This window comes from Centruroides vittatus, unplaced genomic scaffold (genome assembly GCF_030686945.1).
Source record: "Centruroides vittatus isolate TY-2023 unplaced genomic scaffold, ASM3068694v2 contig_2747, whole genome shotgun sequence".
Classification (NCBI taxonomy): domain Eukaryota; kingdom Metazoa; phylum Arthropoda; class Arachnida; order Scorpiones; family Buthidae; genus Centruroides; species Centruroides vittatus.
The window spans coordinates 1,609,728-1,623,633 of NW_027121750.1; the positions used below are offsets into that span (position 1 = coordinate 1,609,728).

Genomic DNA, 13,906 nt, shown 5'->3' on the forward strand with positions numbered 1-13,906 from the left:
GGTGTGGCCAACCTGTTAGCGAGGCACGAACTCGCGACGAACTACCCGTGCCGGGCGGTTTTATCCGCTCGGCCACCGGTGGACATATAAATAAATCACCTTATTTTAGGAAGTTCTTAACTTAAATGACTTCCTTAACATTTTAAGATATTTCACACAAAAAACAATCTTTTTAAAATATTTATTAAATTAAAATTTATCATCATCCTTCCTTCCAAGAGTCAAAATTCAAACACTTTCAGAAAATTAAGACAATTATCGTTACAAAAATAAATCAGACAAATACCCGATCAAATCCGATAACTTCCGGCAAAAAACATTTTCTAATTTATAATTAAATTGATTGAGTTTTGTAACATCGGAGGAGAATAATTCTCGACAAAACCTTCTCCTCGAAATTGCCGTATTTATTATATTTCATCACAGATAATAACATTCGGTTTAAATTCAGAAATTACATATAACTGAATTTTACTACATAAATGCAAAAATAGATACAGCAAACTCTCACTAATTTGGCCTTTCAATTATTTAGCGTACCCTCCGGTATTGCAGTACTAAAATATAATAGTATATTGACCATCACTAATCTGGTACTATTTTTGGCTAGCATAATTTCAAATCTTCCGGGTCGTCGCATCGACTTGTCTACCCGCTGCATAAACACCGCTGGCATCGACCTAGCCGTTCGGTTCTCTAGTAAAATCGCTAATCTGGCATCTTCCGACGACGACAGATTAGCGAAGGTCGACCCGTATAGAATTTCTGCATGCCGTATTATTTGCCCACCCGTTTCCAAAAACGATCGGTAGTAAAGGGAGAATAAGTCGTACCGTTTACTGGCTTTAAGCAGGTTTAAGGTCTATACACTCCTAGTAATCTGCAAGAAAGGCCAAATGTAGGGAACGGATGCATTAGCAAGTGTCTACTGTATATTTAAATACAAATTACAAACTACTTTAGTATTAAAATAACTAATATAAGTAAGTTCTTTTGAAGTAAACCTTTATCAAAAACTTTAAAACACAAATTGAGTACTTAACTGATTAAAAATAACTGCATTATTAAACTAAACGCACAAATATGGCATAAACATTTTGAAATACTTTCGGCTGGTCTTTATATCAAATAGTTTATACACGGTTGTTTGGAAAGTTGTATCATTTTGTGTGTTTTATAGCCCCCAATAAGACAGAAATGCTATGCCGGCAAAAATTAGATGAAATATATTGTATGGTGAAATTAAGAGTATTGTTTTTAACATATACAATTATTTTAGTCTTCAGAATTCACTTTATAGTAATGAAATAGCAAGAGTTTATAGCCTGCTAGCAATAATGGATCCAGAAATCTTTAGGGGAGGATGCAGAAAGGAAACAATGCACCTTATAAAATATTTTACTATCCGAGGTACCTGGTTTTACACCAGAAAAATCCTTAGAAGGGAACACAGCCGTGCCCTGCATATCCCCTAAATTCATTTCTTTCTACTAGCATTACGATTATCTAGTCACGTATCTCAAACGTCAAGGAGACCGATCGAAAAGTCGGCCAGTCTCCTCGATGTCTAAGACGAAGGATTTTGAAAGTCTTCCTTCGTAGATAATTATAATAAATGCCATACTAAAAAATTCAATTGAAAAATATCTGTAGTATATTTAATATTTGATAAACTACTTACAGTCAAAACTGGTTCTAGGAAGAACGATACCAGAGTAAATAAAGTTATTGCCGTTAATGTCGTCATTGTCGTTTTTACTAAGAAAGCTATACGTAAACACTACAATATCCAATGGCAGGAATTCAATAGTCGATTACTCATTTCTTATTCACCGTAGAGAATTAATTATGCCGAAATTGACAGTCGGCTTCTAAATAATTCTCCGAGACTCGTCATTATACAGAAAGAAGAGAGTCTCTGTTAAATTTAATAATATAAATTAAGACATGGGTTATGGTACAGAAAATGAAGAGAACTAAAGTGAAACATTATTTAACATATTTGGGTTTTTCGGGGAAAAATTCCGACATTAGACGAATACGTGCAATGCATAAAGGATTTTTCGTAATTTTTAAAGCCATACGTAGCAAGTTATACAATGGAAAAGCTGCCGGGTGAGCTCACAACTGGAATTGAAAATGAACAGCAAACCTGCATCTGCTTTCAAACTGACTAAACACAGGCAATCATGGATTATTGTAGGAAATTTCGGTAATATTATAAGTTTCAATACAGAAATAATAGTATTTAGTAAACAAAAGATGATTGTAAGAGGAAAGAGAAAATATTAATTAAAATTTAATTAAGCAAATAAAAAAATTCACAGTTTTTAATGTGGAAAATCGGCACGAGTTTTCCAGACAATCCGATATTATTAATACTTAAAACCTATTATCCCTAATTACTTTTTAAACTTACTCAACTTAATTGTTAGAAAGAAATTCATGAGATTCTACACATTATTTAATTTTATTCTTTAGATCATGCTTTAAATTGAATAAAAGTTGTTTGACGTAAGTATCTTATTGGCTCAATTACCGTTTTTGAGAGTAGGAAATGCTTACGAATTATTTTAATTATTAGATAGCAAATTATAAAATGTAAGAATCAAACCAATTGAGTTATTATAAATTCATTAATGGAAGAATATTTGTTGAATATAAATAAAGTTTATATAATTATATAGGCATTGATATAAAAATGATGTTTTTAAAGACATCGCCTTCATTCAAAATTTAAAAATTGTTGTAAGCACATGTTAAACAAACTTCTAAATATTTTTAAATGCGCCATTTTTGAGAATTTTGTTAATACAAAAATATTTTAGTATTTCGGTAATTTACTTATTTACAATTCTTGTTTGCCGGATCGGATCTTTCCGGATAATTAGAAGGTTCGCCGTTCTGCTGTCTGTGATATTCCGAACGAGGATCGGTGGCATCTATGTAGTCTTCGAGCACCGCCCTTCCGGTATCCTTGGCCGTTTTCTTAGCTATTGCCTTGACGCCGAGAGAATTAATGTTGTATGCACCCAGTGCCATGTTGCCTATTGCATTCATTGCATTGTCGACCGTGGCACTTGCATTACTGCCGTATCTGTAAACGTATTCAAATTATTAATTCAATTATCGAGTAAAGCAATGAACAAAATAAACAAAACTTACTTGTGATTGACGGTCTGTACGGTTTCGTTAGTAAGGCAACAAGCAAGTGATCTTGCGGAAGATTCGAGGCCCATGTAAATGGTGGAAAAACCTATTTTTAAAAATTATAAATAATCAAAATTTTTACGAATTGTTATATCTAGTATACGTCTGTAGAAAATACAGATTTCATCAAAGAAAAATTTTATTTGGCATTTCACGAAAATGTGCCAGGGTGGCAGCAAAATTTATTTATGTATTTTTGTTTTTTATTTGCCAGATTGTGACAAAATACTACTTCAAATAAAGATGTGTGTGTTAGATTTTAACGACTGTTGCTTTGGGGGAGAAAAAATACATGACTAAACATATACAGTGTAATATGTGTTTGATAACTACACACAGGGTCTGATAGAAACATTAAATGTTTTTTGTGTATGACTGACTGTATAGAGATAACTTGGAAATTGGACACTTCTTCATTAGTTAGCAATGAAGTGCTTGAATTGCTTGCTTATGCAATGGAACTATTTATACAGTCACGTGTGGTTGAAGAGTTCCTTAGGCCACTTTCACACGATGTGGGTGTTTGCCTGTCTGGATAAAACTTGGGCATTGAATGTCGCTCAAATGAATAGCAGTCTATTGAAGGCATGAGCTTTTTCATACCATACAAATGTGAAATCTGCATCCGGATGACAAATCTACCCAATCTCCCTGCTACCAGCTAACAAGCCTGATATATTCAATAGATGTTTGCGCATTTCACAACATTGCAGAACATTGGATCAAATCTATGTCTTTACATTGTCTAAGTGATTAATCGACTGGGTGCTTATGAGTAGCTTCTGCACAAGTATCTCGGCACCGTTTTGGTAGTTCTATCAGGCAGTACAGGTATCCCTTGATTAACGTGGTTAATTAAGCCTTCGATGCTATTGCGTATATCAAAATTGTGTTAATCAAATATAGTGGTATCTCGGTACTCAACTGAACAATCACCGCCCACTAGAACAAATTTTTGATTAATAACAAATATTTTTATTTTAATATATGAAAATAACAAATTCACTAACACCTTATTTGCCAAGAAAAATACATCTAACTTAAATAAAGACAGTTGTTAAAGCTGCATTAATTAAAATTTCTGCCGCCTATAAAAAGGGATTGCCACGATTGATTTTGTGTATCGGATACCTGTATAGCAGTGAGACACTGCTCACTTCCACTAAGAGGAGAAAGTAATTTTCGGTGTAAAAGATATCCATACAGTAATTGCCATCATCCACGGATTATCTTTTATTGAAATTGGAAATAAAACTAGGTGTATACGAAGAACTTGTTTGTTTGCCTAAATGATAAACATCTGACAGCCAGATGGCCAAGGCAGTTAAGGCATCAGCCTATCACTGAGGACCCAGAATCAAATCCAGCAGTTAAAAAACCCCAGGAATTTTTTGGGGGATATATTTCCCAGATTTGTTAAGCCCTGACCCTCAGCATCCAGCTGCCTCCACTGTGGGTCCGGACACGATGGGTTTAAAAGTGCCTACATGGAGGAAAGAGTTAATATAAATACTATATATTAAAATTATTATTTCACATTATAAAGTAAGATTTATTTAACTGAGACAATGTAAAACCATTGGTTTTTAAAATGGAATTGATTCTAAAAACTTACCATCACCGTACAATATTACAAGAGCTGATCTTTCTTAAAAATATTTTGCCAATATTAGGATAAATTTCCTTTAAATATTCTAAATAAAAATTAAACATATCAAAATTGGAGCTGGTCAGCCATCTCGTTTCTTTGTTAATCTACAGAATAAATTTTAAATACCCAAACTTAGTTGGTTCACTTACTTGCAGTTTATCACAGATTTACACTCGTGCAACACACTGATGGTAATTTTGTAAATTAAAGTTTATTTAATTTTGAGATAAAAATTTGGTCGTTAAAGAATTAAGATATACTGTACTTTCCGGCGTATATGACGACCCCCGACATTTGAGATGATTTTCCTGGGTTAAAAAGTCGTCTTATACGCCAGAAAATATGGTACTAATGTTAAAATTATGAGATGCTAGAAGATATTCAATTATATTCTAGAGTTATTTATGGAATAAACTATTTATTTTTACAGTTTAGTTGGATATTTAAGAAAAAAGGTGCAGAGCTAGAATACTAAAACAAAATACAAACATAATCAATAGCCTTATATATTATGTAAACAAACCTTTCAGTCCTCCAGCAGCCACTATCATCACATCATCCATTTTTTTCTGTGAATCGACAGCATCGGTGTTAAATACAGCTGCTATTGCTCTTTCCCCTTGCTTTCTAACATGAGGAGCTAACTGGTGACCCAATGCAACAGTTAGTTTTCCGAGTTTTGAAACTAAAATTAAAATTTTTAAATAAAATTATTGAAAATTGAATTATTCAAAATTACCGTAAAAATTACGAGATAAATATTTACCTAAAAAGCCACTGACAGTCAAAACCGTTCCCGAAACATTTCTAGCAATGGTAATACCTTTCTGAACTCTAGGATCTATATCTAAAGGTTTACTTTCGGGGCTTACTTTCTCTCTCAATTTCGAAGCACCTTTCTTCATAAGATCATTTGTCAATTCCACACCTTTTGATAAACCCTCGGATAATAATTCCGCTCCTATAAATGACCGATTATTATTTCCCGTAATAAAATATATTTTCTTGTTTTTTATTTTATTTATGTCTTAATTAGGGTGCATGTTATATCACTATACTTGTTAGTTAGCTTAAAGCATTGTTGTTAAATATTTGAAAATTGTTCTAAAGCATGCTCTATTTTTTGTCAAAAAAGACAATTTCCGAAGTGCATTCCTAGTTTAAAACAAAGTAAGACATTTTGCCTGATGATCTAATATCTCCTTTTCTTAACATCCCTCAGCATTCCTTCATAGGGCTGCTGTTTTTCTTTAAAAAAGTCAGACTTCTGAAATAATTTCTCTTCATGGTGCAGAGTAAACCTTTTAAGTTTACGTGCATTTGGATTAACTCCCACTTGCACAATAACAATACAGTAGATCCCCCTATAACACGGGTTGATATAAGACAGATTCGTATAACATGGCGGAAAAATTGCGATTGCGTTCGTATAACACACTAAAAAAGGCTCGTATAACACGGTAAAAGAACGAGACAGATTGTCACGGCCGACTCGTGTCTCGACGGGATTAGTCGAATCTGGACCTAGCAGACATTGCACAAACTGTCGAGTTTAAATGAGCAGCGGACCTACTAAAAAACATTTATTATTTAACGGCCATAAAAATTATATTTATATTAATGATGTCTCCAAAGTTTGGCAAATTTTTCACAGAAAAATAACTTATCGGAAAATATGCGCCTGCCGTTCGACGAGCCGCTCCGCAACGAAAACAAGCTTAAGCAATGGCATCTTCGAATGGTGCACACTTGGTAAGTAATCCTACAATTTTTTGTTTATAGCATAGTTTATATGGATTATTCCCAAAAAATTATACATGTTCTGGAAATGTTTGAGTCAAATTAGTCTAGAATCGACTAATTTTATGGAAGAAACCTTTCAAACAGCCATACCCCCTAAACTGCACAGGTGCCGGGCTGTGAACGCCTCATGTATTTGTAAAATCAAAGTGACTCGTACAACACAGAATTCGTATGACATGGAACGTAGCTACCGTGTTATAGGGGGTGTACTGTACTTTGTTCTTCATTTTTGTTTAAAAACTTTGTATTCTTTAAAACATTAGCATTGTTCAATTTATATTTTAAGATCTAAAGATGGACTAGACTGTATCTGAAAGACATTTTATCCAAAATTAAAGTTTGACAACTTCAATAAAAATAAAAGAAACTTTTTACTACACTACTATATTTATATCTATTAAAAATGTGCAATATTTTCTTCGTAGTAATGTTTGGTTTCTAATGAAAAAATAAAACTTTTTGCCAAAGTCAATATATTTCGTTATTTTATTGGCGTAAGTGTTGTTTCCCTGAAATAAAAAGTGTAAAAACACTGACGACATAATATATTAAATTGTATAATACAAAAGCTCTTTGACTGTTAGTATTTAGTACCAGTATGTGTACGAGTGCTTGCATGTGTGCGTACGTGCATTTTGGTCTAAACCTGCAATTTGTAAAATCTGGCAACAGTAAGTAACAATTCATATTAATCAGTTAGTTCGTTGCACTGAAATAGAGGAATTTAATAACAGAAATAAACTAATAATGCAAAACTACCTGCAACAATTCCGTGCGAAATTTTATAACTCATGCGCTCTTTAGCATCTATCTCTTTTAAAGACAGAAATTTTTCTTTTTTCAATGCCGTTAATTCGATTAATATTGCTTCAAATAAATCTTTAGTCGATTGGTCCAATTCTGATGGCAGTATTACACCTATGGAAGAACCTAAAAGAAAATTTTAGTGGTAATTTAATTTTTATACTTAAGATAAACTATTGGCATATATTTTTAATCACCGATTTTATTCTAAAATCCTTAAACTATTACTTTACCCATCTTTGTTTAGTATGAGAAGACACATACCCCGTAAAGTACAATACAGCATAAAAGATATTATTATACAATATTAATATAAAATATTTACCACAATTCTAGTTTAAAACTTATAAAATTTGGTTAATGTTACCTATGGTTTCAAAATGGCGGCTCATCTCTGATTCCAGCAAATAGAAGAAAGGAAACAGTGGGGACGCACATCCTAACCTATTCTAATAATTTTGGTAATAATTATGGTAATTTATTAGAATAGGTTAGGTTAGAACGTGCGTCCCCACTGTTTCCTTTCTTCTATTTGCTGGAATCAGAGACGAGCCGCCATTTTGGAACCATAGGTAACATTAACCTAAAAGTTTAATAAAGCAATATTATTAGCATACTGTATATAATATTAAATTAAAATTTTGTAATAAAAATTGCACAAACCTGTACCTGCTGTAACATCCGGAAAAATGAAGGCACCATAACCACTGTGTAAAACGGGTGATTTTCCAGGATCTAATGGATAAATCCAATCGCCAATTTGTAACCAAGCTTGTGGACTGTTTTGTGCAGCTGCCTCTTGAGCGTCAACAAATTTATATATATGAAGAGAAGAAGGGTATGATGGAGCACTGACGTATTCTTCTCGCGATATAAAAAAAATTTGTACTCCGTCGGCAATAGAAAATATTTCTTCCGCACCCATGGAGTGGGGTCGTTCCATTCTTGCTTCGCTCGATAATTCCTTATAATCGACCAGTGAATCTTTACTATTACCATTTACATCTTTTTGATAATTACACGTATTACTTCCATTGAACGAAGCAGATCCCAACGATGCATAGCCGCAAGCTTCTTCGTACGATGGTGGTCTATCTAATATTTTATTTCCGTGGCTATTATTTGTTTCGCTAGTTGCTGCAGGAACTGCATTACCTCCAATGGTAGAAACTTGGACATTTACTTTCTGTAATGTTAATCTCATTTTATGTTGCATATTTCTCATTTTATTCCATCTTTCACCGGTACAATGCGGTTGATCGCAACGAATGGCCAAAGCGGTTTCCATTTTCTGAATTCCTCTCTGATACATTTCTTTTGCTAAAATATTTTGTCCTTGTTCTTCATAACTCAAACCTTGTGATATATACATATATGCTTCATCATGGTTTGTATGAAATAATTTTATTTCTTCTTCTTCTGTTGTAGTTTTTGAAAGCTGTTCTTCCATTTTCTATGGAAAAAACAGTAGAATGATGTAGAATGACAATAAATGTAATTAGTGAGACATAAAATTTTAAATTATTAAATAATTATAAAAAATTTAGTAATTCTTTAGTACCTATCAATTACAGTTAATAGACCCCAAAATCTGGGTGAAATCTAGTGGGCCAGAGTCCACAACAGACTATGCAATTGGCAAAGAAGCCTTCCAAAAACCAGAACGTGTCATCTATCACAGTGTGGAAATGAGGAACAGACAACCAGGCCCACTGTAAGCGAGCGTGCAAGGCAAATGCGAGCAGCACGTCCACACCTTGCCAGCAAATTGGTATTGCTGGCAAGCTCAGCGTAGGTAGTCATGGTTAAACAGGGGCGGCATAATCGATATTGCACACAGGCGGTCAAACAGCCAGCGGAGCTGCTGCAGACAACTTATGGAGGGGGTGGGGAGATAGAGGAAGTCTTATGTCACATTTCAAGCGAGGTCAACTTAATGAAAATTTCTCTCCTTATTGACATTTACAATTTTTTAAAAACTCATATTCATCCTCAAAATTAAGTCTTTTTATACTAATTAACAATATAAAAAATTATTTTTTAATTAAATGTCATAACAGATGGCACTATACACGACTTTAACTGTATATTATGAGTTCGGAAAAGTCGTGCGAGATCCCTTACCGGCTGTTCGTAAAGAATCGACTGAAAGTTATTGTATATACTAGAAATGTAAATGAAAACTCAGTAAATGGCACTTGTATTTCATTGTTATATTCGTTCACTCATGTCAGACTTTCTTAAATCTTGCACAGATGTGTTAATTTTAAAATTATACATGTGTAATAAGACTTATTTATTGTTTGTTTACATTATAAAATCACATTATTTTAAAACAATGTGATACTGACAGTGCTAATCATTTTTAAAATTAAAATTCCGTGCTAACTTTTCAAATTTTTACTTAATTGGGCTGCAATTTGAAAAAATTGTAGATCTAGATTCTCACAGTCATTCGTCCGTCTTTCCTTAATCTCAAGAATGGAGTTAGATAGACGAAAGACAAGACCACTGTGGAAACCTTAGGGGCCCGATTAACTATATAAGAACTTCCTATGCAAACAGGAAGTCATGTTATTTCAAATTCAAAAATTTTCCTCCAAAAGATGTTAGATAGATGACCGGCACGCCTCAATTGTTAAAGGAAACGTATGATGTATAGGAACGAGCCAATACTAATTTGAAGAGGAGAGCATATATTTTAAATTAAATAAATTAAAAATATGATTAAAAATTGCAGCCCAGCATTGTGATGATGTCAGAATAAATAATTGCTTATTCTTATGTAAAACTTTTTTATAAAAAATACAAAACAAAGAGCATAATGCCAGGGCTAGACCCCAACATCAGATCCAGACAAAGTTTCTAGTAAATAACCTCAGAAGTGTTGAACAACCTATCACGACAGCCCCAAGTTTTAAAAAGTTTCTATAGTCTGTGCAGTGAAAGAGTAGACACGAATCAGCCCAAAGAAAAAAGTCTATGTCAGATTGTAACCCTGCATTCTGTGTTGTTTCTACGACAGTCCACACCACCAGACAAGTAGCTTCTACGACAGTTGCTGTCGGAGCTACACCACACTGCTGGAAGAACACGTAGTCTTTTATAAATTTGATAAGTTATATGCAATCTGAATGTTGCAGATATTGCTGTACATTTTGTACTGGCATGTGCACGGTACAAAATGTACAGCAATCTTCAATCCAATACAAACAAAGGTGCCTTAACAAACTGAGTTAATTTTCTCAATCACAACACACTCAATCTCTTGATATGTAGTAATGTCTACAGCCACATCCCCACCTTTACCTTGATTTCTACCAATATTTAGTATACCACATACCCAAACAAATTCTTATTCATAAAATAATAATATGCTGGATTATCAGTTACGTTTCACAGGGTGCCAGATTACCTGACATTCAATATTATTAAGTACCAGATAAACAAAGAACCTGCATGTCACATAAACATGTAAGCTTGTGTGACATGCAGGTTCTCTACACAACTCTAACATTTTACTGTATTGACAAAAATAGATTTATCTTCACATCAACATATAATTTTAATGAATACACAAATGTTTTCACCTATTAATAAGACAATCAGATTGAAGAAAATAAGGCTATTTTTATGTCATTCGTCAAATACAGCTTCTGAGAGTAGTTCATTTTCTAACAATTTAATCCTGAAGCAGTCACATTGTGTTTTGTTACACGATAGACACATGGATTACAATCATAATGAATTTTCAGATTCAAATTCTTTAATAAAAGAATTTAAAAAAAATCAAATAAGAATGAAAATTAAAACCAATTTTTAAACTGAAAAATCTAGTAGATTTTAAGACTTGACTTTATTTACATAAAATTTGATTTTGTTTTTATGTTTGCACGATTATAATCATGCAAAAATTAAACCAAACTCCATTTTCCTTCACTCGGAAGCCTTTGAAAAAGTTTTGTGCAAATTTCTTTTAGTTTTGGTTTTATTCACTTAAGGCAATGTGACACGGGATCTGTTAAAGGGAATTGCCTCCCAAGAGGTCTTTTAAGGGAAACTGGTCTCCACTTAGGCATTACTAACGTAAAGAAAACTGGAAAAGCGCCGCACGGTCGGCCTGTGAAGTTTTCTGAGCCTGTAGTCGGTCGCGGGTTTGGCAAGGCACAAATTATGGTAGTTACATCCACTAGGCCACCAGTTGGTTAAATTTCTTTTAGACAACTATTGCAAACTTTCTATGTTTACAATATCTTTTTCCCAGTGGTGTGCCTTCCACGGAAGCAGTGGAAGCACCGCTTTCCTTGTATTTTCTAATATATAAATACATATCGTGCGATTATTTTCATATTTTAACGTACTCCGAATTAATTAAAATTAATATTTTATTATAACTGCATTATGTATCTTATCACAAATTTCTATACTACATGTGAAAAAAAAGGATAAGATTGCTATTGTATATTCAAATATAAATTCGTATATGCATATTCCAACGGAAGTGCCGTATTGTCAAGCTTCCGTGGTAAAAATATTTGCATGGAGTAATGCAGCCAGATTATACGCATTCGCACACGTGCTTTACAGAGCATCAACCTCATGCAGTTTAGCCGGTGGATGCTATACGCCAAAATATCGTATAACTCTTCCGACGATTCTATCTGGGGCCGGCGCGACTTCCCTATCGTCAGACGTCACCGCACGCCACTGCTTTTTCCAATATCCGAAATTTGGTTACGTCATATAATTATCAATCATCTAAAATATATAAACAAAAGAAAATAACTTATGCAAACGGCACACACCCATTACGATCGCAATCCACGTGCCCACTCGAAATACAATACCACACTCATTATCGGCGATCCGTAAAACAAACGACAAGGGTGAAGTGATCTAAATTAGATATACCAAAATTTCAACCGATTAAATATTCACACATTTAATAAAGAGAGATAACTAGGAGCACACAAAGTGCCAGATAATAGGAATGCAAGAGGAGAGCATGTAATTATTTGCAAAATTTATCAGAGTCAGGTGAGGCCACGGTTCTCAATCTTTTTGAAGTTGGGGAACACTAAACTTTGACATTTTTTCTCCAGAACACTTACAATACATCAGTTTCGAAGAAAGGGCGGAAAAAATTTTTGAAATCGACAGCACACTCGATCTAGTATACGATGTCAATGGCATTTACCGATTACATTCTCGTACAAAAATTATTTTACATCGTATCGATTTTTCTTTTGCAACAATTTTTAATTAATTGGGTTAATGTTACCCTAGGTATCGAAGATGGCGGTTCGTCTCCGATTCCAGCAAACAGAAGCAAGGAAACAGTGGGAACGCACGTTCTAACCTAACTTAACCTATTCTAATAAATTACCATAATTATTAGCAACCAGATTATTAGAATAGGTTAGGTTTTGGAAAACACGCGTCCCCAGTTTCCTTGCTTCTGTTTGCTGGAATCGGAGACGAGCCGCCATCTTTGATACCTAGGGTAACATTAACCATTAATTGTATATTTGATTTTTTTGCGGAACACTCGAAGCGGCTTCACGGAGCTCCCACGTTCCACGGATCGAGAACCTTGGTGGTAAGGGAGTGCCGAGAGAAAAAGACGCGTAAGAGGGACTCTTCGGGAGTTATCGACGTCTCCGGAACGAGAAGGGTACCGAGATCTTAGTCCGCCTTGGTGCCGAGAGCCTAATTGCACCCCGATCCGATATAATACCAAATGTACAATTACAACTATTACGACCAGTTCGTTATATCTTTCGGCAACAAGAGTATAATAAAATGAAAGAGTATTGAAGAAAATTTATAGAACCAGTCCACCATTTTATCCACATTAACACAAATATAACAAGACATTAAATTCAAACTTTGACAAACAATTGTTTAAGACGAGCTTCATGAGGAAAATCGTACGAGGAAAAAAATGTCACGTTTAGTGACTCCATAAAGCGATCGCTCGAGAAAAACTCGTCAATTACAAGACAAATATTTCAAATAATCCATTGTAAATTCAAAAAATATTTGTTTACATCGAAATATGTCGATTTCACTCTTCCGGCGATTTAAACGAATACAACTTTATAATTTAATTTCGTAATATTTAGTGAAAATAAGAGACGTAAACTTACTTTTAACCTTATAAACCTATACGCAATTAAAAATTACGGGTATTTTGCTCGAGATTTAAAACTCCATTCCGACACACGTACAGACGTCGACCAGACGAGTAAACCAAACCATGTGATTCCGATGACGCATTAGAAACACCTTCCGGCGATATCGCCTAATTATTTTACAATAAAACACTAAAATTATCGATAATTAATTAATTAATTAACATAAAAAGTAATAGTTTACATTAACTATCCGATAAAATGCTTAATTAGAATTTACGGCCTCGAAACATTAAAAATTAAT

The 13,906-nt window shown here is 33.9% G+C and overlaps 1 protein-coding gene across 2 annotated transcripts; it reads right to left on the minus strand.

The window, feature by feature from the left end:
* Positions 1-164: 164 nt before the first annotated feature.
* spartin lies at positions 165-13,732 on the minus strand. 2 transcript variants are annotated; one of them, XM_067266518.1, is made up of 7 exons: positions 13,618-13,732; positions 8,138-8,921; positions 7,424-7,594; positions 5,628-5,822; positions 5,385-5,546; positions 3,166-3,256; positions 165-3,097 (listed from the first exon to the last, which is right to left on the minus strand). In XM_067266518.1, exons 2-7 carry the CDS (start codon positions 8,916-8,918, stop codon positions 2,845-2,847), a joined length of 1,653 nt encoding a protein of 550 aa, XP_067122619.1. In that variant the 5' UTR covers positions 8,919-8,921; positions 13,618-13,732; the 3' UTR covers positions 165-2,844. The 2 variants fall into 2 exon arrangements, with proteins under 2 accessions (XP_067122619.1, XP_067122618.1); XM_067266517.1 differs by having other exon boundaries at positions 8,132-8,921.
* Between the last annotated feature and the right edge of the window lie 174 nt (positions 13,733-13,906).